We start from the raw sequence: 21,712 nt of genomic DNA on the forward strand, positions 1-21,712 counted from the left end.
GGTTCTACACCTCTATACCGAAATACTCGAAAATCCGAAATACCCGATCCGAACCCGAACGGGTACCCGAACGCCCACCCCTAGTTCTCTAAATAACAAAATTTTGAATAATTAGAATATTTAATCAATTTATGTTTGGGTTTGGTACTATATCTTTGGATCGGTATCGGTTATGTTCTTCGGATTCATTTTTCCAAATCCTAATAATTACATGAAAAACAAATATCAACATATTTTTCAAAATATACATCCGCGCGCCTGCGCGGGTCAAAAACTAGTGATTAATTAAGAGACAGTAAAATTAATCCATGCGTAGCATGGGCAGTAACACTAGTAGTCTAATAATTTTGTTACGTTAAAAGCTTGGCCATAGTTCGCGGTAGCCTCCGTAACCAAATTCTCCAGCTCCGAGGCGAATTTTCTGGCTCTTCGTCAGCTTGGCTTGCTTTTTCACGCATGTTCACATTAGTATGGGCTTATGGGCCTGGGCTTCTACTACTTTCTTCAGCCCATAGTCTTAATAATTTTGTTACGTTATACGATGTCCTCCAAAATGGCAACAAAGTCATTTAAATACAAATCTGAGGGTAAAAATGGAAACTAAAACTTCAGTAGAGAGTTTTAGGGTTCGAAAAAACTCCCAAGCCCCTTCTCCATCTTTCTCATCATAGGGAAGGGAAGAAAGAGTCGCTTCCACAAAGATGTCTGGCGGATTCTTCCGGGTGAGTCCCCGATCATCTTAGATCCAGATCGACGCAATTCGCTCTGTTTTTTTTTTTATCTGATTCCTCTTTTCGATTCAGGGTACTACCGCGGACCAGGACACTCGGTTCTCCAACAAGCAAGCCAAGCTGATGAAGAGCCAGAAATTCGCCTCGGAGCTGGAGACTCTGGTTTGTTAGTTTTCTTGAATTCTAAAAAAAATCAGATCGGATAGGGTTTTGATTGTTGTGATTATCCTCAGGTTGATGTGAGCAAGGTGAAGATGGATGTTATGAAGCCTTGGATTGCGACTAGAGTCACTGAGCTTCTTGGTTTCGAAGATGAAGTCCTCATCAACTTCATCTACGGTCTTCTTGATAACAAGGTCGTCAACGGTAAGGAGATTCAGATAGCTATCACTGGCTTCATGGAGAAGAACACTGTCAAGTTCATGAAAGAGCTCTGGACTCTTCTTCTCAGCGCCCAGAGTAATTCTAGTGGTGTCCCGCAGCAGTTTCTTGATGCTTCTGTCGCTGAAACCATCAAGTTTAAGGTATTGTTGTAGAAAAGTTTGGATTTTGATGATGGTGAATGACTCTCTTCTTTTGTGGCAGGAACAAGCAAGGAAAAAAGCAGAAGCAGATGAGAACAATAAGTTAGTTAATGAAATTGGGAGGAGGAAGTGCTATGAGGATGACATACAGGGGAAAATTGTAAGACTAACTTGTTCATGCTAGAGTTTCGGTCTTTATAGATGTTCCTTTGGTTTCTTAACCCCTCTTCTTTTCATGTTATTTAGAGCTTCTGCAATTATAAGGGTTCATGTGCTTTACCTCAAACTACTGTAGGACAGCGGCGTTGAACACAAGGTGACAAATGCCATGGAGGCAAAACCTTCAAGAGATCGTCCAGAGGATGAGAGAAAGGTTGATGAGAAGGTTGGAGGAGCCAACGAAAGGAGGAGGTAGAGTTCTCTTAATACCTATATTGTGTTATCTTATTGAAGTTCGATAGTGCACCTCAAGTTTTAGGTCATCACTGTTTGCTCTTTGTGTTCTTTGTTATGGTGTGTACTTGGAGTCTTAATTTAGTCTAGCCTTCTAGCATATGCGAGTCTAACTAATTGGTTTCTTTGTAGAGGTTCACGTTCGAGGTCGATCAGCAGAACAAATTCAGGATCAAGAAGTTCTTCTGGGTATGTGCCTTCTGTAGTTACTTTTCATGAATCCAGTGAAATTGTAGCCTCTGTTTTTCAACGCGTTGGTTAATTTATAAACAACTGCAGTTTTTGCTAATAGCTCATCTTGTACAACAGTGGACGGAAATCAAGGAGCCTGTCTCGATCGTCAGATGCCTCCATCTCACCTAGAAAGCGGAGACCATCATATTCAAGGCGTCGATCCAGGTCACGTTCCTTGAGTAGGTCTCTGTCTCCTCGGCGGCGTAGGGTACGCTCTCCTTATGGAAGCAGGTCGCGGTCACCGATCAGACGTCACAGGTCACCATCACCACAAAGGCGCCGCCGTGTATCTACACCTGAGAGACGCCGCCAATCATCACCCCCTTCAAGGCGTCGCAGGTCACCATCCCCACCTGTTAGGAGACGCAGGTCACCATCCCCTCCTGCTAAGAGACGCAGGTCACCATCCCCTTCTGCTAGGAGACGCAGATCACCATCCCCTCTTGCTAGGAAACGCAGATCACCATCCCCTCCTGTTAGGAGACGCAGGTCACCATCACCGCCTGCTAGGCGTCAGCGGTCCCCATTACCATTTAGGCGGCGCAGGTCTCCTTCACCTGTAGCTAGACGGCGCAGGTCTCCATCTCCACTCTACAGGCGTAACAGATCACGGTCACGATCACCACTGGCTAAGCGGGAAAGGTCTGATTCACCAGGGAGATCTCCGTCACTAGTGGGTAGCCGCAGGGCACCCGCTGGTCAAAGGTTACCCTCTCCACCCGCTAGGCCAAGATTGCCTTCACCACCCGCTGGGCAAAGGTTGCCTTCACCACCTCCTAGGCGTGCAGGATCACCATCACCAATGAGGCTAGGAGGACCTCAGTCAGCTAATAATCTTAAATCACCATCATCAAGTTCACTGTCCCCTCCTGGTAGGAAAAATGGGTTACCATCTCCACCTGTTAGAAGGCGCAGGTCACTGACACCTGCCAGAGAGCGAGGCTCCCTATCTCCAGCTGGACGTCCTGTGGCAAAATCCCCTTCACATGACAAGCAGGGTGGATCTATGTCCCCTGTCAGAGGTCGAGGTAGATCTCCTCCCTCTCGACATCAAAAAGCGCGCTCTCCTGTTCGGCGTAGATCACCAAAACCTGTCACCCGGCGAAGTCAAAGATCTCCATCTGGTTCACGATCACCTGATGACAGCCGAAGGAGACGGTCTCCATCTTGGAGCAGATCTTCGTCTAGGTCTCCCTCGCCTCCTGTTCGCCGTAGACCTCCCTCACCTAGTGGAAGAAAACACCTGAGGGACAGAAGATCTCCGGGACATCCATCTGAAATGCGAGATAGGTATGCTCTTGGTGACTCCTTTCACCCTTTTATTTTGGTAAAGGCTTTTTATCAATAGCTGTTAACTCCTTGACCCATCTGTCTATTGCCTGTAGAGAGGATAGGGATCAAAAGTCCAAGCTGTCTAGGAAACAATTACCAGAGACGGTACAAGAAGTTGGACGTGTTGAACATGCTAAGGCGCAAGAGAGAAAGAGGTGCATTTTGATCTTTTTTCAAATGATAATCTTTTGACATAATATTTTATTGTAAGCTAAATGTTTGTCTATTCAACTTCTTAACAGTGAAAAGTTGCCAGAGAGACGTTCTAGTCACAGAATGCACCACGGTTCACAGATGTCTCCAGTTTCAGATAAGGACTTCGGTAGAGTAGAAAATGTGGAAGGAAAGAGACAGCGTCCTTCGCAAGTTGAGAAAGAGGATAACAGCGACCTGGATGCAAAACTTAATTCTGATTCTAAGGATAAAAAGAGAAGAAAGACTAAAAGGTCTGAGAGGGACGAAGCAGCCTCAGATAGTAACGGCAGTTCCGACTCTGACCTTGAGGATAGGAAGGAAGCTAAAAGGAGAAGGAAGGAGGAAAAGAAAACGAAAAAGGAGGAGAAGAAACGCAGGCGAGAGGAGAGACGTCGTAAAAGGGAAGAACGTCGGGGTGAGAAGCAGAAACTTAAGAATCGAGAGTATTCTGATTCGTCAGAAGGCGAAGCTGAGAAGAGTAAAAATGGGGAGGAGTCGGATCCAAAGAGGCTTGAGATTGAGTTGCGAAACAAAGCACTGGAGTCACTGAAAGCAAAGAAGGGCATCAGCCACTAAATCCTTATCTCGTTATTGAGGAGTATCCAGCGTCATGTGAACATCTTTTTTCTGAAGATACAATGCTTTACTATCTTTTTCTATGTTTCATGTGGTGCTACGTCTTACATGTTGCAAACTTTCTTATGTCAGTCTGTTTGTTGGTGGCAGCAACTTGATGGCTGATATTACTATGCTGCTATTCTTGAGTACAGACTTTTGCAGACATTTGATGGCTCTGATCTTCGGGTAAAAGTTTCTTGCATTGAGTTATATATTATTATTTGGTATTGTGATTGTCTGGGAATGTGCTTATTCAGAGCTTTGAGTTGGGGTTTGATATTAGAATGCTCAACCATCTTCATGCGGTTGCTCTATGTAGTAATATTGCATAAATAAACTGTCACATACCATTTGATACTGAAACATGCTTGTCCTTTGGGATTTTGTTGTTAGATGAGTAGTGTCAACTACAGGACTTGGCTAAGAAAGTGGCTTATCTCATTTATGTCTTGACTTGGTTAAGGTGAAGTACACAATCTCTTTTCTTGTGCGTCTTAGATTAGCATAGGCCTGACCTTAAGCTCTTGCAATTTTCCCGTCTTGATTAGTTCTGGTGCTGAATGTCCTGAGCTGTGTCTGCTTCATTGTCCATAGTCTCATACTCGAGAGTTTAGCTCTTTGTCTAATAGTATGTTGCTATCAATTGTCTTTATGATACATAACCGATCTAACCATGTGAGAATCGGCAGGTCATGGCTTTTGTTTGTTTGTTTTAAATCCTAACATATTTTCAACCTTTTGTTCTGTTCTGTCAGTTGTGTCTCCTATATATATTTTTTCTGAACAATGGTAATTTCTATGTTTCGTTACCAAACTGCAATATCTTGTAACAGAAGTATTTAATACGTTACCCTTTTAAATCCAATACTTAACACAAGCTGAAGCGCTGCTATGTTGCCCATTACTTGATCGTCTAATCTGAAAGTGCTGTCTAGAAATGATGAAGATTTAGTGTGAGGAGTCTCTGTGGCTTAGGTGTAGCGTAAGATCCAACACCTTGGATATTTTGTTGTCGTGTTTGTTTCCTTGCTTTGTCTAAAGACTGCATTTAAAATACATTTGGTTTCACACAGTTTTTTTTTTCTTGGGTCAAATTTTCACAAAGTTTCTTGAGACTTGTGTTATAGCCACACACACTACTTATTGTATCCATTATTCAAGACAAAGTAATGTATTATCTTTCTTATTTTCAAATTTACAAATGGAGTATACAATTCTTGTTTTATTCACATGCATCATGCTTAATACTTTTGGTCATATCTTTAAATTCACACAACCACAAAACGAAAATGCTTCAAATACAACAACCTCTTTTAGTCGTCATGAGGGAGACGTTCTGTACCGTCGAGATACCCAACTACTTGCTTCATCATTGGCCTAGCTTCCTGAGACCGGTTAGCACACAGAAGTCCGGTTTTCAGAACCAGTAACACTTCTCTAGCCACCAACTCGTCTCTGTTCATTCTCGTGTCGCATCTCTGTAAAAGATCGCCTTTCTTGAACCCTTGAAGCACCCAGTTCACTAAACTGATCTCTTCAGGTGGTTTTGTCGGCTCTATGGCTTTCCTTCCACAGACTATCTCCATAACCAACACCCCAAAACCAAACACGTCTGTGTCACGCGTAGCCTTCCCTGTCTCGACTAGCTCCGGAGCCACGTGTCCCGTGGTGCTGCTGTGCCTGATTCCTTGTCCGTAGTCTCCTAGTCTAGCGTGTAGCTCTTCGTCTAAGAGTACGTTGCTGGCTTTCACGTTTCCGTGAATCAAAGGTCTTTGACCCTCGCCGTGAAGGTATTGAAGTCCTGCCGCAATACCCTTTATGATACAGAACCGGTCTGACCATGTGAGAACCGGTCGGTCATTGCTGAACAAGAACCGGTCTAGGCTACCGTTGGGGACGTACTCGTAGACGAGATAAACCTCGTTACCTTTGCTGCAGTAACCAAGTAGGTTAACAAGGTTTCTTTGTCTTAGCCTTGAGATAGAAGCTATCTCCCCTATTAGGGTTGTCTTCTGTTGCCTTGTGGTGCAAGTAATCTTCTTCACTGCTATAATCTCTGTAGGAGTAAGGTTCCCTTTGTAGAAACTTCCTGAGTTTCTCTCTCCGAGAAGTCTAGAGTTGTCGAAACCTCCCGTCGCGCTTGATATCATCTGGTGAGAGAATTTTCTTGCGCCTGCTGTGAAGAATACTTGCCTTCTACGGAAGAGCCAAAACCCTAAGAGAGCCAGGATCATGATTACGCCTGTTGCTGATGCAGCGAAGATTATGATGAGCTTAGTGTTGTTCGAATCCTTCTTGACTGAAACTGGAGGAGTTGAGGATGGAGACGGTGGAGAAGGCGGTTTTGGAATAGAAGGAAGCTTTGTTAGGTCAATCTCTGTGGCTTTCCCTTCTATGCTGAAGCTCCAGCCTAGAACAAGATGCGTGCTCGTGACGGTTCCTGTGGCTGCAGAGAATCCAACATAGTTTTGTTCGGATAAAGTCTCGGAAAGATTCATTTTTCTTGAGAGAAGAGGCACGTTTGACTTTGGACGTTCTAGAGGAGCCAACGTGACATTGAGCAACATCTCTGTCGCGTTGTATTCGATCCAGACTCTGATTGGGTCTCCACTTGCCAGCCTCAAGCTTATGTTCTTCGCGTCTCGGTCATCAAAGTATGCAGCTGTTGCAGACTCAATGGAGACCACTCCGTTTAGGTCGATAGCAACATGATTATCATCAATATCGCTCAACTCAACGGCCTGCACGGTGTCGAATTCAACTGCGAGGATGCGGTTTAAGGAGTTTCCATTGTTGGAGGTGTTGAAGAGGCCTAGGTAATTGCTGGGAAGGGCTCCGCTAAAGTCCATGGAGGGTGAAATGACGAAAGCCAAGCCGTGGCCTGGTGCGCCGGGTCCTGGAGTGATGGCGAAGACGAAACTTGTGGAGAAAGAAATCGAATTCGAAGAGTTAGGTTTCGAGAAGGGTATGGGAAAGCCATGGAAAGCTTGACCAATTTGCCTCATCGAAGTGTTTGTCAGCTCCAAGAGGCCACTAGGGTGGACAATGGAAGAACCGAACTTGAGGAGGTTAGCACCAAGAAAGCCATGGTTAAGAAACTTGGTTTCTTGTTGACTTGAGGCGCAAGAAACAGAAAGTAATAGGAAGATTATTGTTAGAGCTATGGATTTGGAGGTAATGGCCATTTTATGTTGTTTTAGAGTTTGAAGTTACTTGTGTCAGTTGCTATATCTATTTATAGCTTCAAGAAAGCTCGACTATTTCATATTCAAACCTTTTTTGTTTATACCAAGACGCTACACAAACCTCAGGTGAGCATTTGACTTCTTATAAATTGGCTAAACAAATATTTTTGTTAATATCCTTGAAAGTTTCATTTGGTCTTTCCTCCAAAATTCCTTTCTAATCTAAATAATTGCAACAATGACATTAGTTTTTATATACACAACTTAAAATATGATTACAACGTCACAGTATCTGTCGCCTAGAAAATGCGTTGGTTTTGGTAATGGCCACTATCCTATATAAGAAATAGATGAATATATCTTGAAACTGCTAAACAATGAACTTCAAATATTAGTATTCCTATAAAAAATAAAGATGAATAATTTTGGGCAAATCTCCAAAATAGCACATTTCTAAGTTTATATCACAAAATAGCACTCAAAAACTAAAATGACCAAAATAGCATTTTATCTTTTGAAAAATTTAAATTTTTTTATTTTTCAAAATTTGAAATCTTATCCCCAAAACCTCACTTCTCAACTCTAAACCCTAAAACCTAAACTCTAAACCCTAAATTCTAAACCCTAAACCCCATCTCTTGAGTGCTATTTTTGTGACTTTTGACCTTGAGTACTAGTTTGGGAACAAAAATTTGATTTAGTGCTATTTTAGTCTTTTTCTCTATAATTTTTCTTTTAAAACGAAGAAAAAGCAGACTTTGACCATTCAATTCTTATTTGGAGTTTGCGGAGTTGGATGCATAAATATATAAAGTACAAATTAAGAGAAGTTTTCATGCAAAATGTATATGTATATCTCACAATAACGTTCCATATATGTATAAACGAAAATTAAACTCTCAAGTTTCGTTAATGTGTATTCAGCAATAAGTCATGAGATATATTTGCTTAGCATTTATTTAACAAACAAGGCATACTATTCTTTCTAAAATGACGAACACATCATTCTAAATAGAGTAGAGAAGTACTTTGAATTATTATCATTATTATTATTATTATTATTATTATTATTATTTTCACTCTGAAATATTAAGTTTCTCGGAAGAGTAATAAGGTTGTCAAGCGACCAAGAATATTTTTCAAAACCATAAACTATTGCTCACCTTATTTTTAGGCCACTCTTATAATTTTTATTAGGTTCTTTTATGATCCTTTCTCTAATCTCTAACAAGTATTATACATCTTTTACGTACGCTTAATAGCTTTTCATGAAAATGTAAGAGGTCCCTTTGGGGACATCCAATAAAATTGAAACCATAATCCAACATTGTAGTTATTAGTCTAATAAACTTGTAAAATTTGGTTCCGACAAAACGTTGTTCACCGTTCAGACTTTCTAGGTTCGTCGTCACAGAACGACAAATTTGTTTACGTCCAAGATTTTGACTAGTAACATTACTTTATTCACGGGACGACGGACATTTTTGGCATGTTGTCTCACATAACATTCCCACCACACATCCAAACATACTCATTTATTCACACATATCTGATCTACACTATAATATCTGCCATTTCTGACCATTGCTAGCCACATTAAAAAAAAATGGATAAAAGATGGAGTCTTGAAGGTACGACTGCTCTTGTAACTGGTGGAGGCAGCGGAATCGGGTTCGTCTTTCTTCTCTCTATATTATCATGAATACCAAGATTTCAAGTAATTTAATTTTTTGGAATACGTCTAGGTATGCCATAGTAGAGGAGTTAGCTGGTTTTGGAGCTAAAATCCATGTTTGCGACATATCTGAAACACTGCTTAATAAAAGTTTAAGCGAATGGGAAAAGAAAGGGTTTAAAGTGAGTGGTTCAGTCTGTGATGTAACTTCTCGACCCGAGAGAGAAACTTTGATGCAAACTGTCTCCTCCCTGTTCAATGGCAAGCTCGATATTTTCGTAAGTAAATGACCATTGATATAGAAACAACTAAGCATTTACATTCAAAGAAAACTTTTTTTATGTTCACCATAGGTGAACAATGTGGGTGGAGGTCGTCTAAAGCCAACGACAGAATATGATGCAGACGATTTTGATTTCCATATTGCAACAAACTTGGAACCTGCTTTCCATTTTTGCCAGCTTTCACATCCTCTCCTAAAGGCTTCAGGCTATGGAAGCATCATCTTCATTTCATCTGTTGCTGGGGTTGTATCTTTTGAATGTGGATCCATTTATAGTCTAGCAAAAGGTAACCAAAGTACTACTAGAGACAAGATTAAGTGTTTTTCTTTTGTTGAATCCACATAAAAGTGTTTTACAGGAGCTCTGAATCAGCTAGCAAGAAATTTGGCATGTGAATGGGCAAAAGATGGCATAAGGGCCAACGCTGTTGCTCCTAATGCTATCAAGACTCCTCTGTCTCAACCAGTAAATCAACAAGACAACTTTTACTTTTTTTTTGGAATTACCAACCTCATTTCCTCTAATCCCCTCTCAAATTTTGTTTCTTAAAGTATCTTGATGACGTCAGTTTCAAGGAGGAATTGTTTGGTAGAACTCCACTTGGTCGTGCTGGAGAGCCAAATGAAGTTGCATCACTGGTGGTCTTCTTGTGTCTACCTGCGGCGTCTTATATAACTGGTCAAACAATTTGCGTTGATGGAGGCCTCACCGTTAACGGTTTCTCCTATCAACCACATGCTTGAGAATGCCCTTCTCGTGTTTATTTCATGCAACTGTCCTTGAACTCTTAAAGTCTGCTCTCTAATAAAAATTGTCACACTGTGAGTTTATATCCAAAAATATAAGCGTGTCTACATTGTCATTGTTGTAATAAGATTCAGTTACACACGAGAACCTTAGCGAGCACCACTCTTCTACCCGGAAGCCACAGCACCATCAGCTTGCAGCAATCTCTCTCGGAGAGACTCTCATGCATCACAAAGTTTCTTCTCTATCCTCTGTTTTGTACTTACAAAGAAAAAGACAGATAGTGTCTTAACTGAGCAAAACATGGGTAACACTCATACATGTTCCCTATTTAATCTCAAAACTTCGAACTCATACTATTCATTCTAAAATGACGAACACACATCATTCAAAATAGAGTAGATTAGTACTTTGAAATATTAAGTTTCTCGGAAGAGTAATAAGGTTGTCATGAAGCGACCAAGAATATTTCTCAAAACCATAAGCTATCTGTTCACATTATTTTTAGGCCACTCTTATCATATTTATGATATTTATTTGGGATCCTTTCTTTAATCCCTAACTAGTATATCTCGTTTCTGTGAAAGACAATTCTTCATATGAGATACTCAATATAGTTCATGAGATTTAAGTTGTTCTACTAATTTAATAACTGTTAATGTAAATGATTACCATCTGATAACTTATGTGGTGGAAAGCTGCTGAGAAACTTTTTCATGCTATAACCTGATTCCGTGAGCTTTCATTGGTTTGTTCTGTGTCATGATTTCTGGATTCTGACATCATTGACATGAGTTTGGTGCGTACTTTAAAACAAAGGTTATACATGTAGTACCTTGTTAATGTAAATGATTACCATCCGCATTATACACAAAGTGGTTGAGAAAGATGGAAGTTGCATATAGACATGAGTTTGGTGCGTACTTTAAAACAAAGGTTGTACATGTAGTACCTTTGTCCCTTACCCAATATAGAAACATTTCTAGTATGCTTTCGACAAAGCCAATGATAAGTGGACAGCTTGATTTAAAGTGGTGCAAAGTAGTTGAGGTATTTTGTCAATCAAAGTAGTTGAGGGTTTCTAGGAACACCTGATCCCTTAAGAATAATAGATATTACTTTTGTCCAATGAAAACTATAATTAAATATGAGGAAATCTGAGCTCAAATTATTCCCATAAGAAAGCGTTTCAAGTGAGCGGGTCAGTCTGAGATTTAATAACTTCACGTTCCGAGAGAGAAACACTCGAGGAAATTGTCTTTATTTGATGGCAAGCTCGACGTTCTTGTAAGTAAAATTTAAAGCCAAGAGATAACTTTAAAAAACTTGGAAAGCCATTTTCTAAGTCTTTTGTCGTATGTTAATTATCTAAACGTATTCTATAAGTTTATAGAAAATCCTAGAGAATGTAGAAAAGGATGGAATGATATAGGGAGTTAATCTCAGCTGTTAAATCGGCTAAAATTCCACCATTGTTGGTGATAAAGTTCTTAAAGCATACAACTACATCACACCTTTTTACCAAAAAAAAAACTACATTACACTTCTACCACACATACAAACTCACCCCATTAGTGCAGACCTATATTTGTCTTCTTCTTTTTTTTGATAAGTAAATATTCACGCTTATTGATCCACATTCACTGTATATATAATGTCGCATTTCCAGATATTGCAAATCACATGCATAACACACTCAAAATGGAAAAAAAAAATGAAGTCTTCAAGGTATGACTGCTCTAGTAACCGGTGGAGGCAGAGGAATCGGGTTTGTCTTTCTACTGTCTATATCGTCTTGAATGGTCAAGATTTTAAGTTATATTATGTGTGTTGAATGTTTAGGTATGCCATAGTAGAGGAGTTGGGTGGTTTTGGAGCTAAAATCTATGTATGTGACATATCCGAGACTTTGCTCAATAAAAGTTTAAGCGAATGGGAAAAGAAAGGTTTTCAAGTGAGTGGTTCAGTCTGTGATGTAACTTCTCGACCCGAGAGAGAAACTTTGATGCAAAAGGTCTCCACCCTGTTCAATGGCAAGCTCAATATTTTTGTAAGTAAATGACCTTTGATATAGAAACAACTAAGCATTTACATTCAAAGAAAACTTTGTTTATGTTTATCATAGGTGAACAATGTGGGTGGAGTTCGTTCAAAGCCAATGATAGAATATGATGCAGACGATTTTGATTTCCATATTGCAACAAACTTGGAACCTGCTTTCCATTTTTGCCAACTTTCACATCCTCTCCTAAAGGCTTCAGGTTATGGAAGTATTATCTTCATTTCCTCTGTCGCCGGGGTTGTATCAATTGAATCTGGATCTATTTGTAGTCTAGCGAAAGGTAACCAAAGTACTATTAGAGGCAAGATTCAGTAGTCAACAAGGAGTGTTTGTGTTTTTTTGTTGATTCCACATAAAAGTCTTTTACAGGAGCTCTGAACCAGCTAGCAAAAAATTTGGCATGTGAATGGGCAAAAGATGGCATAAGGGCCAACGCTGTTGCTCCTAATGTTATCAAGACTCCTCTGTCTCAACCTGTAATGAACAAGACAAGTTTTACACCTTTTTAAAAAAATATTAAACAACCTCATTTCCTCTAATCATCTCTCATATTTTGGCTCTTAAAGTATCTAGATGACGTTAGATTCAAGAAGGGATTGTTTGGTAGAACTCCACTTGGTCGCGCTGGTGGGCCAAACGAAGTTGCATCACTAGCCGTCTTCTTGTGTCTACCTGTAGCTTCCTACATCACAGGTCAAACCATTTGTGTTGATGGAGGCCTCACGGTTAACGGTTTCTCCTATCAACCGCATGCTTAAGAAATAGCCTTGTTTCGTTTTTCTTTTTTCTTTAAACTCTTACAGTATTATCTATAATAAAATTTCTCAAAAAAAAAAAAAAAATAATATAATAATAAAATTTCTCACGCGACGAATGCATGCGCAAAAATATGAACGACTACACATTGCCATTTGTATGAATAGAAGATTCAATCACACAGGAGAACCTTAGCGAGCACCAACAACTTGAAGCAAAGCAATATCTCTCAAGAGAGACTCTCATGCATCATAAAGTTTCTCCTCTATACTCTGCTTTGTTCTAACAAAGAAAAAGCGAATCAAACTCGAAGAAAACAAGAAAACTGAGAGAGAAACTCGATCAACATGTTTAACTGAGCATAACATTGGTAACACTCATACATGTGCACTTCAAAACTCGTATCAAATCTTTAAAACCTTGTGATGCTTTCAGTGTCTGCGATCAGCTAGGCACTTTCTACTTTGTCATTGTGTTCAGCAACATCTTATATAAACTCAATCCTATCAATCTCCATCCCGGAAACTAAATATTCTATAAAAATATTGTGCTATTTGATCTGTAATATCAAATTGTTTTTTTTTTACAATATTTGTTGAATTCGGCGTTCTTCCGCCGACTCAGATTTAAGCTTATTGCATGTTCGACACTAGTACTCTTGTGCGTAAAGTTATTGGAAAAGACAAGTGACAAGTTTTGGTTGAAGATCTTGAGTATCAAGTTATATACAGAAGATCTTAGAAAGGTTTGACAATTTTAATAGCAAACCCAGTTTGCACATTTTTGGTGAGCACATCATGCTTTCAACAACGCAATGTCCAAAGATTTATAATATATCATAGATGTGACATAATTCGTTTATGCTAATGTAGTTGGTTATTTGTATATGTTAAGAGTCTACACATGTCAGATTCAGTATAAGCGGTTAGTCACGTAATAAATTTACTTTGAAGGGTACAAAGTATAGGCTTATGTTTAGAGGCCAACAGTGTGGCTTAGTTATAGTAACATGAACTCGGATTATGCATGAGATTTAGGTAATGCAATGTATACTTCATGAGACAATTTTATCCTTGCAAGAGGTCCTCCTATCTGTTGAAGACCGATGGTGTAATCAATTGTAATTGTCTACTATGTAAGTGGAAATTGATAGAATACCGGGTTAAGTTATTTGTGTCAAAGTTGAGCGTTGATTAAGGTAGAGCTGAGCTATCTATATTCAAGGAGAATGAATCTGAAAAAATCTACTTAAACAAGGTTGTTGGACCTATTCACTAGAAACTTAATAATTAATATTTACCTTAACCAATCAAAAATATATCAATATGATATTTCTTAATATTCACTCCTAGAATATTTTCATATCTAACAAACTGATTCCGTTATCAATCGAATTAATTATACTGTGTTTCTATTATTCAATTAATCATCAATACTACATATGTATATCCACGCCATCTCACATACTACATTGTCGTAAATTCATAAGTGGTCTAATCAAATTATAAATTGGTTTACATATAGAATCCATTATAACCATCCGAAATGATTTAGATAGTGATTTAATATTTTTAACTAATGGTTAATATATATTAACAACATTTAATTATTCATTAATATTTCCTAGATTTAATATTTTTTGAGTATGTCATATTTTGACATAAGTAGTATCGATTGTGATTCCTATAAAACAGGGAATAATTCAACAGTTACTTTCATAATTACATTAAATTCATTTTACATTATATAATTCCAAATATTGACAAAATAAAATTTGATAAAAACACTTTAGCAAACCATTTGTTAAAAATTATATATACTACGTTAAATTAATTTTTATAAAGAGTATCAATAATAAAAATATGTTATTTAAGATAAACTTAAAAACTATTAAAAATCATATAAATCTATACTATTAAATTAGTCAAAATCAAGTAAATCTTAAGTCTCGTAACCTCAATAAATACAACTCTTATAAAATACACACAAAATATAATAAGATGGAGTAGGCATGTGCATTCGGATCTTGGAGTTGGGTACATATTGTTTCTTTTCGATTCCGAGTCTTTCGAGTCCTAGACATTTGGATCTAACTAGGTATTTGAAATTTTTCTTGGTTCATGTTCAAATAGGTTCACTTCATGACCATGACAATTCAGGTCCCATAATTCAGATACATGTAATTTTTAAATATGTAATGGGTTTGGGTATTTAAGACCCAAAAAACTTAAAGTACCTGAAAACTCAAACAAATACCTGAAAATATTTGAATACCAGAAAAACACAAAGTTTGCCCGAAATCTGATAAAAGAACCAAAAAACACCCAAAATTTTATTCGAATGCCCAACATATATTTTTAAAACTTTGACATTTTAATCAAAATCTGAACCCAAAATTGGAAAAAAAATAGTAATACTGAAAATTGAAATACCCAAATATACTAATATACGCAAAATATTTTAGGTACCCGCGATTGGGATTCTGGTAGGAACAAGACTCGAAACAAGACCCGCGGGTCCAAAAATACCCAATATGTATTTTTTTTCTGGACCCGAATCCAAACCAAACATTATGTTTATGTCGATTTCGGTTTGGTTTCTCAGGTCCGGATATGCCATGCCTAAATAGTTATGTAAGAGTGTACATAAAAAATCTTAAATTAAGTAATTCATAAATTATAGTTTTAGACATATTCGCTTTTTCGATATAATATGATTTTTTAACATAATACTGTATAACAATTCTCAAATACTAATTCATATCAAATTTTGTTTATATTCTAGAAAAACCCGTGTTTTTGAAGTGCGAGTCAAAATCTAATATATATTATACTCATTTAAAACATGAACATGACCTATTGATATAGAGTAGTCCAACTATTTTAATACAATTATTAAAACCTATTATTAATCATTTAAGAGAATATTATACAAAAAACACAAATATAACTAAAAACACAATATAAAAATTAAATTTCTAAAAAATGTAAACAAAAAAAAATATCCGCCTTTTTTAAGGGCGTGTCAGAATAGTAGTGCATTATTTCTACATAAGAATCACATATATGTAAGCACAAAGTATATTCATGTAACATTTCATAAGATCATAAAGTTTTTGGTCATAAAGAAGTTTTTTGGATAAAAAATGCATACGTCAGAGAATATATTTAATATGTTGATCAAATCCGTTTTGGTATAAATATTCAAAATGAACATTGTTTGGATTTGCTTTGTCTTTCATTTAGAAGAAGAAACCCTCCAAAAAAATTCTGAAAGTGATATTTTATTTTCAAAGAGAAGATTATTGTTTTTTCATAATTGTTTTTTGAAGAAAAGTGATATTCAGAATATAAATTCTTCAAATAGTTTTCGTTAAAGAGTTCTAGTTTGATATTAGTTAAAAAAAAAAAATATAATTTGTACATCAGTTTCTTTGCTTCGGAATAGAGAGGGCATGCTACACAAAATTTCACTGACTTTTTGTAGAGCAACTTCCTTACTGAATTTTCAATCCTATTAACATGTGGTCTAAAAAAGCTGCTTCACATGTTCTGTTCTGTGTGTTCCGTGGTCAACAATAGGCCCTATTGCTAATTAGGAAACGCATCTTGTATTATTTGATTTACTTTGATGTTATATAACTATATTTATGTGGTATCTCTTGTCTCTGCCAGTCATAAACAAAAAAAAAAATGGATAAAAGATGGAGTCTCAAAGGTATGACGGCTCTTGTAACGGGTGGAGCCAGCGGAATCGGGTTAGTCTTTCTACTCTCTAGCTTATATCAAAATTTAGCTAGTTTTCTGCTTTTATTTAATATATCTCTTTTTTTTTGTCGTTAATATTTTAGGCATGCCATAGTAGAGGAACTAGCCGGCTTTGGGTGTAAAGTTCATGCATGTGATCTATCCGAAACTCTGCTCAATCAGAGTTTATGTGAATGGAAGAAGAAAGGGTTTCAAGTGAGTGGTTCGGTCTGTGATGTATCATGTCGTTCCGAGAGAGAAAAACTCATACAAACCGTCTCAACTATGTTCAACGGCAAGCTCAACATTCTTGTAAGTCAAATTTAAGTTTCAAGTAACGAAGGATATTCTTTTCGGAAACAAAATTTTGTACAATAGGATTTTTGTTACTCTTCTTTTTGTTTTCGTTCTACATAGGTGAACAACGTTGGCTCAGCTCGTGTAAAACCAACAACTGAATATCTGGAAGATGATTTCTCCTTTCATATCTCAACAAACTTGGAGTCTGCTTATCATCTTAGCCAGCTTTCACATCCTTTTCTAAAAGCTTCAGGATCTGGAAGCATTGTCTTCATTTCTTCAGTTGCAGGGGTTGTTTCAATTGATTGTGGATCCATGTATGGTTTAACCAAAGGTACATAGTATTACTAGACGCAATATAGGAGAATTTCAAATTTTTTTGGTAAAAAGAAAAGGTTAATTTCTATCATTCTTGTTTTGTGCAGGAGCTTTGAATCAACTAGCAAGAAATCTGGCTTGTGAATGGGCCAAAGATGGAATAAGAGCCAACGCTGTTGCTCCCAATTTTATCTACACTGCTCTGGCTCAACCTGTAATGAATGACACATTCCAACTTTATTTTTCTCCTTCCAATTAACGTCACGCACTTTTCTCATTCTTGTTTCTAAATCTTGTGAATAATCAGTTTCTTGATGACGCTGGTTTTAACAAGAGTTTGTCCACTAGAACTCCACTTGGTCGCCCTGGAGAACCAGAAGAGGTTGCATCACTTGTGGCATTCTTGTGTCTACCTGCGGCTTCATATATTACTGGTCAGAGCATTTGTGTTGATGGAGGTCTCACGGTCAATGGCTTCTCCTATCAACCACATGCTTGAGCTGAGAGTTGCGTGGTGGTGATGCAGCGTACAAGCCTATTTTCTTCTGGTGTTGGGTTCTGTATTTGGGTTGGCAGTGTATTCGTGCTTTACTTTATGTTTTGTTTTTAACTTTTCTTTTGATCATTAATAAAACCCAAAATGAAGAAACTCATGTAGTTCCCCATCATTATTGATATCCAAGTAGTTTGTAATTGCTTCTAAGTTAAAGAATGGAGAGCCTTAAAATGATAAATTAGTCTCCAAATAATCAATAATAAGCATATAAACACGATTAAGAGAAATGCTCAAAGACCATTTTGAAATTAGAGAGCATTTGTAACTTTCACTAACCAGTCTCAAAATTCCTTCCTTTAGCCTTTTTCTCTTTTTTTTTTCTTTTGATGTTGGGTTCTCTATTAGGGTCAGCAGTTTATTTGCTTTAGTCTATGATTACCCTTAAGTCGATTTGTGTTTTGGTTTTTACCACAAAGTTTTTACTGCAAACTACATCAAACCATAACTTTTATCATAACTCAGATCTAATATTACATGTCACCAATTAAAGCCTATGTTTTGTTTTAAAATTTTGCTTTCGATCGTTAATAAAGCCAAAGTGAAGAACTCCAGTAGTTTGACACTAGAATCCTCCTCATATGCAAGGAACAGTTGCTGCAACCGAAATTGATTCAAGCCAATTATTATGCAAACTAGTGCACGAAAGAGAGGTAGAGAAAATTGAGCTGACTTGATAGACAATTATTATTATATGCTGTTTGGTTTCAAGTGAATAAAATTTCAATATCAAAATTGTTTTGATTTCATCTAACTCACATAGTTATAAAATGTGCAATGAAGCAAACTTTGTTCTAACTTCTGGTTTCGTTTTCCGTCAAGGCGAAAACGACAAATGAGAAAATTTGTTGAGAAATTCTTTAGAATAGTCCTTATAAGTTTTTGTTACAAAAATAGTTTCAATGAAAAAAATGACCAAAATAAATTTTATTAAAAAATAAAAATGTGTTTTTATTCTAGGGCTAACTAATCTAAATTTAGGGTTTAGAGTTAAAGGGTGGAGTTTTGAGGATAAGATTTTAAATTTTAAACAATAAAAATTAAAAATAAAAATTTCAAAATAAAAATGAACTATTTTGGTCCTTTTCTTTTTTAAATACTATTTTTGTGACAAAAACTTAAATGGCTATTTGAGGAATTGTCCTAAATTTGTTTTAGTCGACAATTTTGATCATTATCAGTATGTTTTTGCATGGGTGATGGGACAACGTGCACAGACATTATTGCCATGCTCTCTCAGATAACATTTCCACCACACATCCAAACGTACTCATTCATTCAAACTTATCTGATCCACGCTATAACACATGCCATGTCTGGCCATTGCTAGTCACACTCAAAAACATGGATAAGCGATGGAGTCTTCAAGGTATGACTGCCCTTGTAACCGGTGGAGCCAGCGGAATCGGGTTCGTCTTTCTTCTCTGTATCATCTTGAATGGTCAAGATTTTAAGTAGTCTATGCTTGTTGAATGTTTAGGTATGCCATAGTAGAGGAGTTAGCTAGATTTGGAGCTAAAATCCATGTTTGCGACATATCTGAAGTTATTCTTAATCAAAGCTTAAGCGAATGGGAAAATAAAGGGTTTCACGTGAGTGGCTCAGTCTGTGATGTTACCTCTCTTTCCGAGAGAGAATCATTAATACAATCTGTCTCCTCGCTGTTCGATGGCAAGCTCAACATTCTTGTAAGTAAATGATCTTAATCTTGAAACAACAAAGCATATCCGTTTAACGAAAACTGAAAAATATTCTCATTCTGTTCAACTTAGGTGAACAATGTGGGAGTACTTCGTGGAAAGCGAACGTTAGAATATGCGAAAGAGGATTTTGATTTCCACATCTCAACAAACTTGGAACCTGCTTTCAATTTTTGTCAGCTTTCACATCCTCTACTAAAGGCTTCAGGCTATGGAAGTATCATCTTCATGTCCTCTATTACAGGCATTTTATCATTTACCGCTGGATCCATTTATAACTTAACAAAAGGTAACCAAAATACAATTATAGAGGCAATACTAGCTAATTATCGCTAGTTTAACTTTTATTTTGTTGATTCCACAAATCGTAAGACAAAGTTTATTATAGGAGCTCTGAATCAGCTAGCAAGAAATCTGGCATGTGAATGGGCAAAAGACGGCATAAGAGCCAATGCTGTTGCACCTAATGTTATCAAGACTCCTCTGTCTCAATCTGTCAGTAAATAAAACAGTTTTTTACATATTATGTGTAATGTGTGTGTACGAATGTAACAACCTCAAATCTTCTAATCATCTTTTAATTGTGTGTTTTAAAGTATCTTGATGACGTCAAGTTCAATGAAGAATTATGCCGAAGAACTCCACTTGGGCGCGCTGGTGAGCTGAATGAAGTTGCATCACTAGTGGCATTCTTGTGTCTACCTGCAGCTTCCTATATCACAGGTCAAACTATTTGTGTTGATGGAGGCCTTACGGTTAACGGTTTCTCCTATCAACCACATGCTTAAAAATGACCTTGTCGCGTTTTATCTGTTTGCCTTCAGTTCTCAGAGTTCTCTCTCTATAAAAATCTCATTGTCCCGTTTTGTCAGTTTGTCATAATAAATGAGTTCTTACTTTCATTGTTGAGACTTGAAAGCTACTTCCAAAGTTAATACATCTTAAATGTACAATCTTATTTAAGATGTATTGATGCTTGTTATTTTTTCGTCTTCTTTTGTTTCAAATTATCTGGACTACCATTTGTTTACATGTTTAAATCATCTTCTCTTTTAATTACAACCACAAATACCAACTTAATCATTCATTGTATATCTATAATCTGTGGCATTTCTGGTAATTACTAATCACATGCAAACAAAAAATGGTTAAAAGATGGAGTTTTCAAGGTATGACCAGGCCTGGCTCTTGGCATGTGCAAGAGGTGCACTGGGTCCAATATTTTTTACAATTTGTTGGTTAGATTTTGGAGCATTTACCAACAAAATTAGGACCTTTTTGCATAACTATTTTAGTTGTTCTTTGACGTAACTTAATATATAGGGCCCATGAAAATAATGAGCCAGGAACCAAGTGGTTTTGTAGGCCTGAGTATTTTACCTGGATCCGAAGATCCGACCCGAAATCGACTCGAAAAAACCCAGTTCGGATAGGAACCGATCCGATCAAATTACTCTATCGGGTCTTGTTGCAGAGGACCCGCGGATCTTGGATCCGACCCGACCCAAATCCGATGGGTACTCGAATTAATAATGTAAATTAAATAAAATGCATGAAGGGGGAATCAAAGACGGATTATTCGTCTAGAGAACATGGAGGTCAACCACTAGGAGACAACAAATTGTTGTTGTATCTCGCATAGTTTAATATATATATACACATTTTAATATAATAAAAACACAAATTTTGGATAAATTTTCGAATATTTTCGGATATATAAATATTTTCAGATATTTTTTTTGTATTTTTAGATCTTTTTTAATCGAACCCGAACCGAACCTGACCCGAAATCGAACCGAATCCAAACCGATAAATTCTAGTTACCCAAATGGGTCTAACTATTTAAGACCCGACCCGACCCGGACCGGCACGATCCGAATCGATCCGGAACTGAAAATTTAAAATTACCCTATCGGGTCCTAAACTCTTAGACCTGAAAGACCCGGACCCGGAAGGATCCGATCCGAATCCGACCCAACGATCCGAATGCCCAGGCCTATGGTCTTGGCCTAGTGGTAAAGGGGTTCCAGCTGGAGCTTCTGTCCTGGGTTCGATTCTCTTTGGCCACCCATAGACGTCTTAAGTGGTAAAAAAACTTAGATTTTTATGGGTTTTTTGGTGATTAGTCTTTGGCCTAGAAAGCCTCTGAGATCACACCAAAATTATCAGAAAAAAAAAAAGAAAAAAGCGCCAGGCCTAGGTATGACTTCTCTTGTGACCGGTTGAACCAGCGGAATCGGGTTCGTCTTTCGGTAGAACTCCAGTACTTGGTCGTACTAGAAATCAAATGAATTTTGCA

General features: G+C 37.4%; 5 protein-coding genes across 7 annotated transcripts; 4 read left to right on the plus strand and 1 right to left on the minus strand.

Moving 5' to 3' along the window:
* Nucleotides 1-576: 576 nt before the first annotated feature.
* On the plus strand, nucleotides 577-4,314 carry LOC106436179 (serine/arginine repetitive matrix protein 1). 2 transcript variants are annotated; one of them, XM_013877137.3, is made up of 10 exons: nucleotides 577-722; nucleotides 804-893; nucleotides 965-1,255; nucleotides 1,317-1,415; nucleotides 1,551-1,666; nucleotides 1,841-1,897; nucleotides 2,018-3,232; nucleotides 3,328-3,429; nucleotides 3,517-4,081; nucleotides 4,196-4,314. In XM_013877137.3, exons 1-9 carry the CDS (start codon nucleotides 702-704, stop codon nucleotides 4,043-4,045), a joined length of 2,520 nt encoding a protein of 839 aa, XP_013732591.2. In that variant the 5' UTR covers nucleotides 577-701; the 3' UTR covers nucleotides 4,046-4,081; nucleotides 4,196-4,314. The 2 variants fall into 2 exon arrangements, with proteins under 2 accessions (XP_013732591.2, XP_013732590.2); XM_013877136.3 differs by having other exon boundaries at nucleotides 3,517-4,314.
* Nucleotides 4,315-4,406: 92 nt separating this feature from the next.
* Nucleotides 4,407-7,770, minus strand: LOC125603212 (probable inactive L-type lectin-domain containing receptor kinase III.1). Its single transcript, XM_048774385.1, has one exon. It carries the CDS (start codon nucleotides 7,270-7,272, stop codon nucleotides 5,401-5,403), a length of 1,872 nt encoding a protein of 623 aa, XP_048630342.1. The 5' UTR covers nucleotides 7,273-7,770; the 3' UTR covers nucleotides 4,407-5,400.
* A 998-nt stretch (nucleotides 7,771-8,768) lies between these two features.
* LOC106436184 (tropinone reductase homolog At2g29310) lies at nucleotides 8,769-10,125 on the plus strand. Its single transcript, XM_013877142.3, has 5 exons — nucleotides 8,769-8,943; nucleotides 9,018-9,225; nucleotides 9,301-9,517; nucleotides 9,590-9,696; nucleotides 9,783-10,125. The coding sequence occupies exons 1-5, from the start codon at nucleotides 8,879-8,881 to the stop codon at nucleotides 9,972-9,974; spliced, it is 789 nt and encodes a 262-aa protein (XP_013732596.1). The 5' UTR covers nucleotides 8,769-8,878; the 3' UTR covers nucleotides 9,975-10,125.
* A 6,278-nt stretch (nucleotides 10,126-16,403) lies between these two features.
* LOC125575073 (tropinone reductase homolog At2g29330-like) lies at nucleotides 16,404-17,813 on the plus strand. Its single transcript, XM_013877139.3, has 5 exons — nucleotides 16,404-16,553; nucleotides 16,647-16,854; nucleotides 16,960-17,176; nucleotides 17,268-17,374; nucleotides 17,468-17,813. Exons 1-5 carry the CDS (start codon nucleotides 16,489-16,491, stop codon nucleotides 17,657-17,659), a joined length of 789 nt encoding a protein of 262 aa, XP_013732593.2. The 5' UTR covers nucleotides 16,404-16,488; the 3' UTR covers nucleotides 17,660-17,813.
* Nucleotides 17,814-18,904: 1,091 nt separating this feature from the next.
* LOC106436183 (tropinone reductase homolog At2g29310) lies at nucleotides 18,905-20,405 on the plus strand. Of its 2 annotated transcripts, none has more exons than XM_013877140.3 (5): nucleotides 18,905-19,122; nucleotides 19,194-19,401; nucleotides 19,486-19,702; nucleotides 19,802-19,908; nucleotides 20,010-20,405. In XM_013877140.3, exons 1-5 carry the CDS (start codon nucleotides 19,058-19,060, stop codon nucleotides 20,199-20,201), a joined length of 789 nt encoding a protein of 262 aa, XP_013732594.2. In that variant the 5' UTR covers nucleotides 18,905-19,057; the 3' UTR covers nucleotides 20,202-20,405. The 2 variants fall into 2 exon arrangements, with proteins under 2 accessions (XP_013732594.2, XP_013732595.2); XM_013877141.3 differs by having other exon boundaries at nucleotides 19,069-19,139.
* Nucleotides 20,406-21,712: the final 1,307 nt, after the last annotated feature.

Source organism: Brassica napus, unplaced genomic scaffold, assembly GCF_020379485.1.
Source record: "Brassica napus cultivar Da-Ae unplaced genomic scaffold, Da-Ae ScsIHWf_30;HRSCAF=58, whole genome shotgun sequence".
Lineage (NCBI taxonomy): Eukaryota > Viridiplantae > Streptophyta > Magnoliopsida > Brassicales > Brassicaceae > Brassica > Brassica napus.

Bases quoted from the DNA above. Each gene is read 5' to 3' on its own strand.
- LOC106436179 (XM_013877136.3), top strand. From the start codon at position 702: ATGTCTGGCGGATTCTTCCGG. The intron at 1,416-1,550 runs GTAAGACTAACT...AAACTACTGTAG, and splicing joins ATGACATACAGGGGAAAATT to GACAGCGGCGTTGAACACAA. The intron at 1,667-1,840 runs GTAGAGTTCTCT...GTTTCTTTGTAG, and splicing joins GGAGCCAACGAAAGGAGGAG to AGGTTCACGTTCGAGGTCGA.
- LOC125603212 (XM_048774385.1), bottom strand. From the start codon at position 7,272: ATGGCCATTACCTCCAAATCCATAGCTCTAACAATAATCTTCCTATTA.
- LOC106436184 (XM_013877142.3), top strand. From the start codon at position 8,879: ATGGATAAAAGATGGAGTCTTGAAGGTACGACTGCTCTTGTAACTGGT. The intron at 8,944-9,017 runs GTTCGTCTTTCT...GAATACGTCTAG, and splicing joins GGTGGAGGCAGCGGAATCGG to GTATGCCATAGTAGAGGAGT. The intron at 9,518-9,589 runs GTAACCAAAGTA...AGTGTTTTACAG, and splicing joins CATTTATAGTCTAGCAAAAG to GAGCTCTGAATCAGCTAGCA.
- LOC125575073 (XM_013877139.3), top strand. From the start codon at position 16,489: ATGGATAAAAGATGGAGTCTCAAAGGTATGACGGCTCTTGTAACGGGT. The intron at 16,855-16,959 runs GTAAGTCAAATT...CGTTCTACATAG, and splicing joins ACGGCAAGCTCAACATTCTT to GTGAACAACGTTGGCTCAGC. The intron at 17,375-17,467 runs GTAATGAATGAC...GTGAATAATCAG, and splicing joins ACACTGCTCTGGCTCAACCT to TTTCTTGATGACGCTGGTTT.
- LOC106436183 (XM_013877141.3), top strand. From the start codon at position 19,069: ATGGAGTCTTCAAGGTATGACTGCCCTTGTAACCGGTGGAGCCAGCGG. The intron at 19,140-19,193 runs GTATCATCTTGA...TTGAATGTTTAG, and splicing joins CGGGTTCGTCTTTCTTCTCT to GTATGCCATAGTAGAGGAGT. The intron at 19,703-19,801 runs GTAACCAAAATA...AGTTTATTATAG, and splicing joins CATTTATAACTTAACAAAAG to GAGCTCTGAATCAGCTAGCA.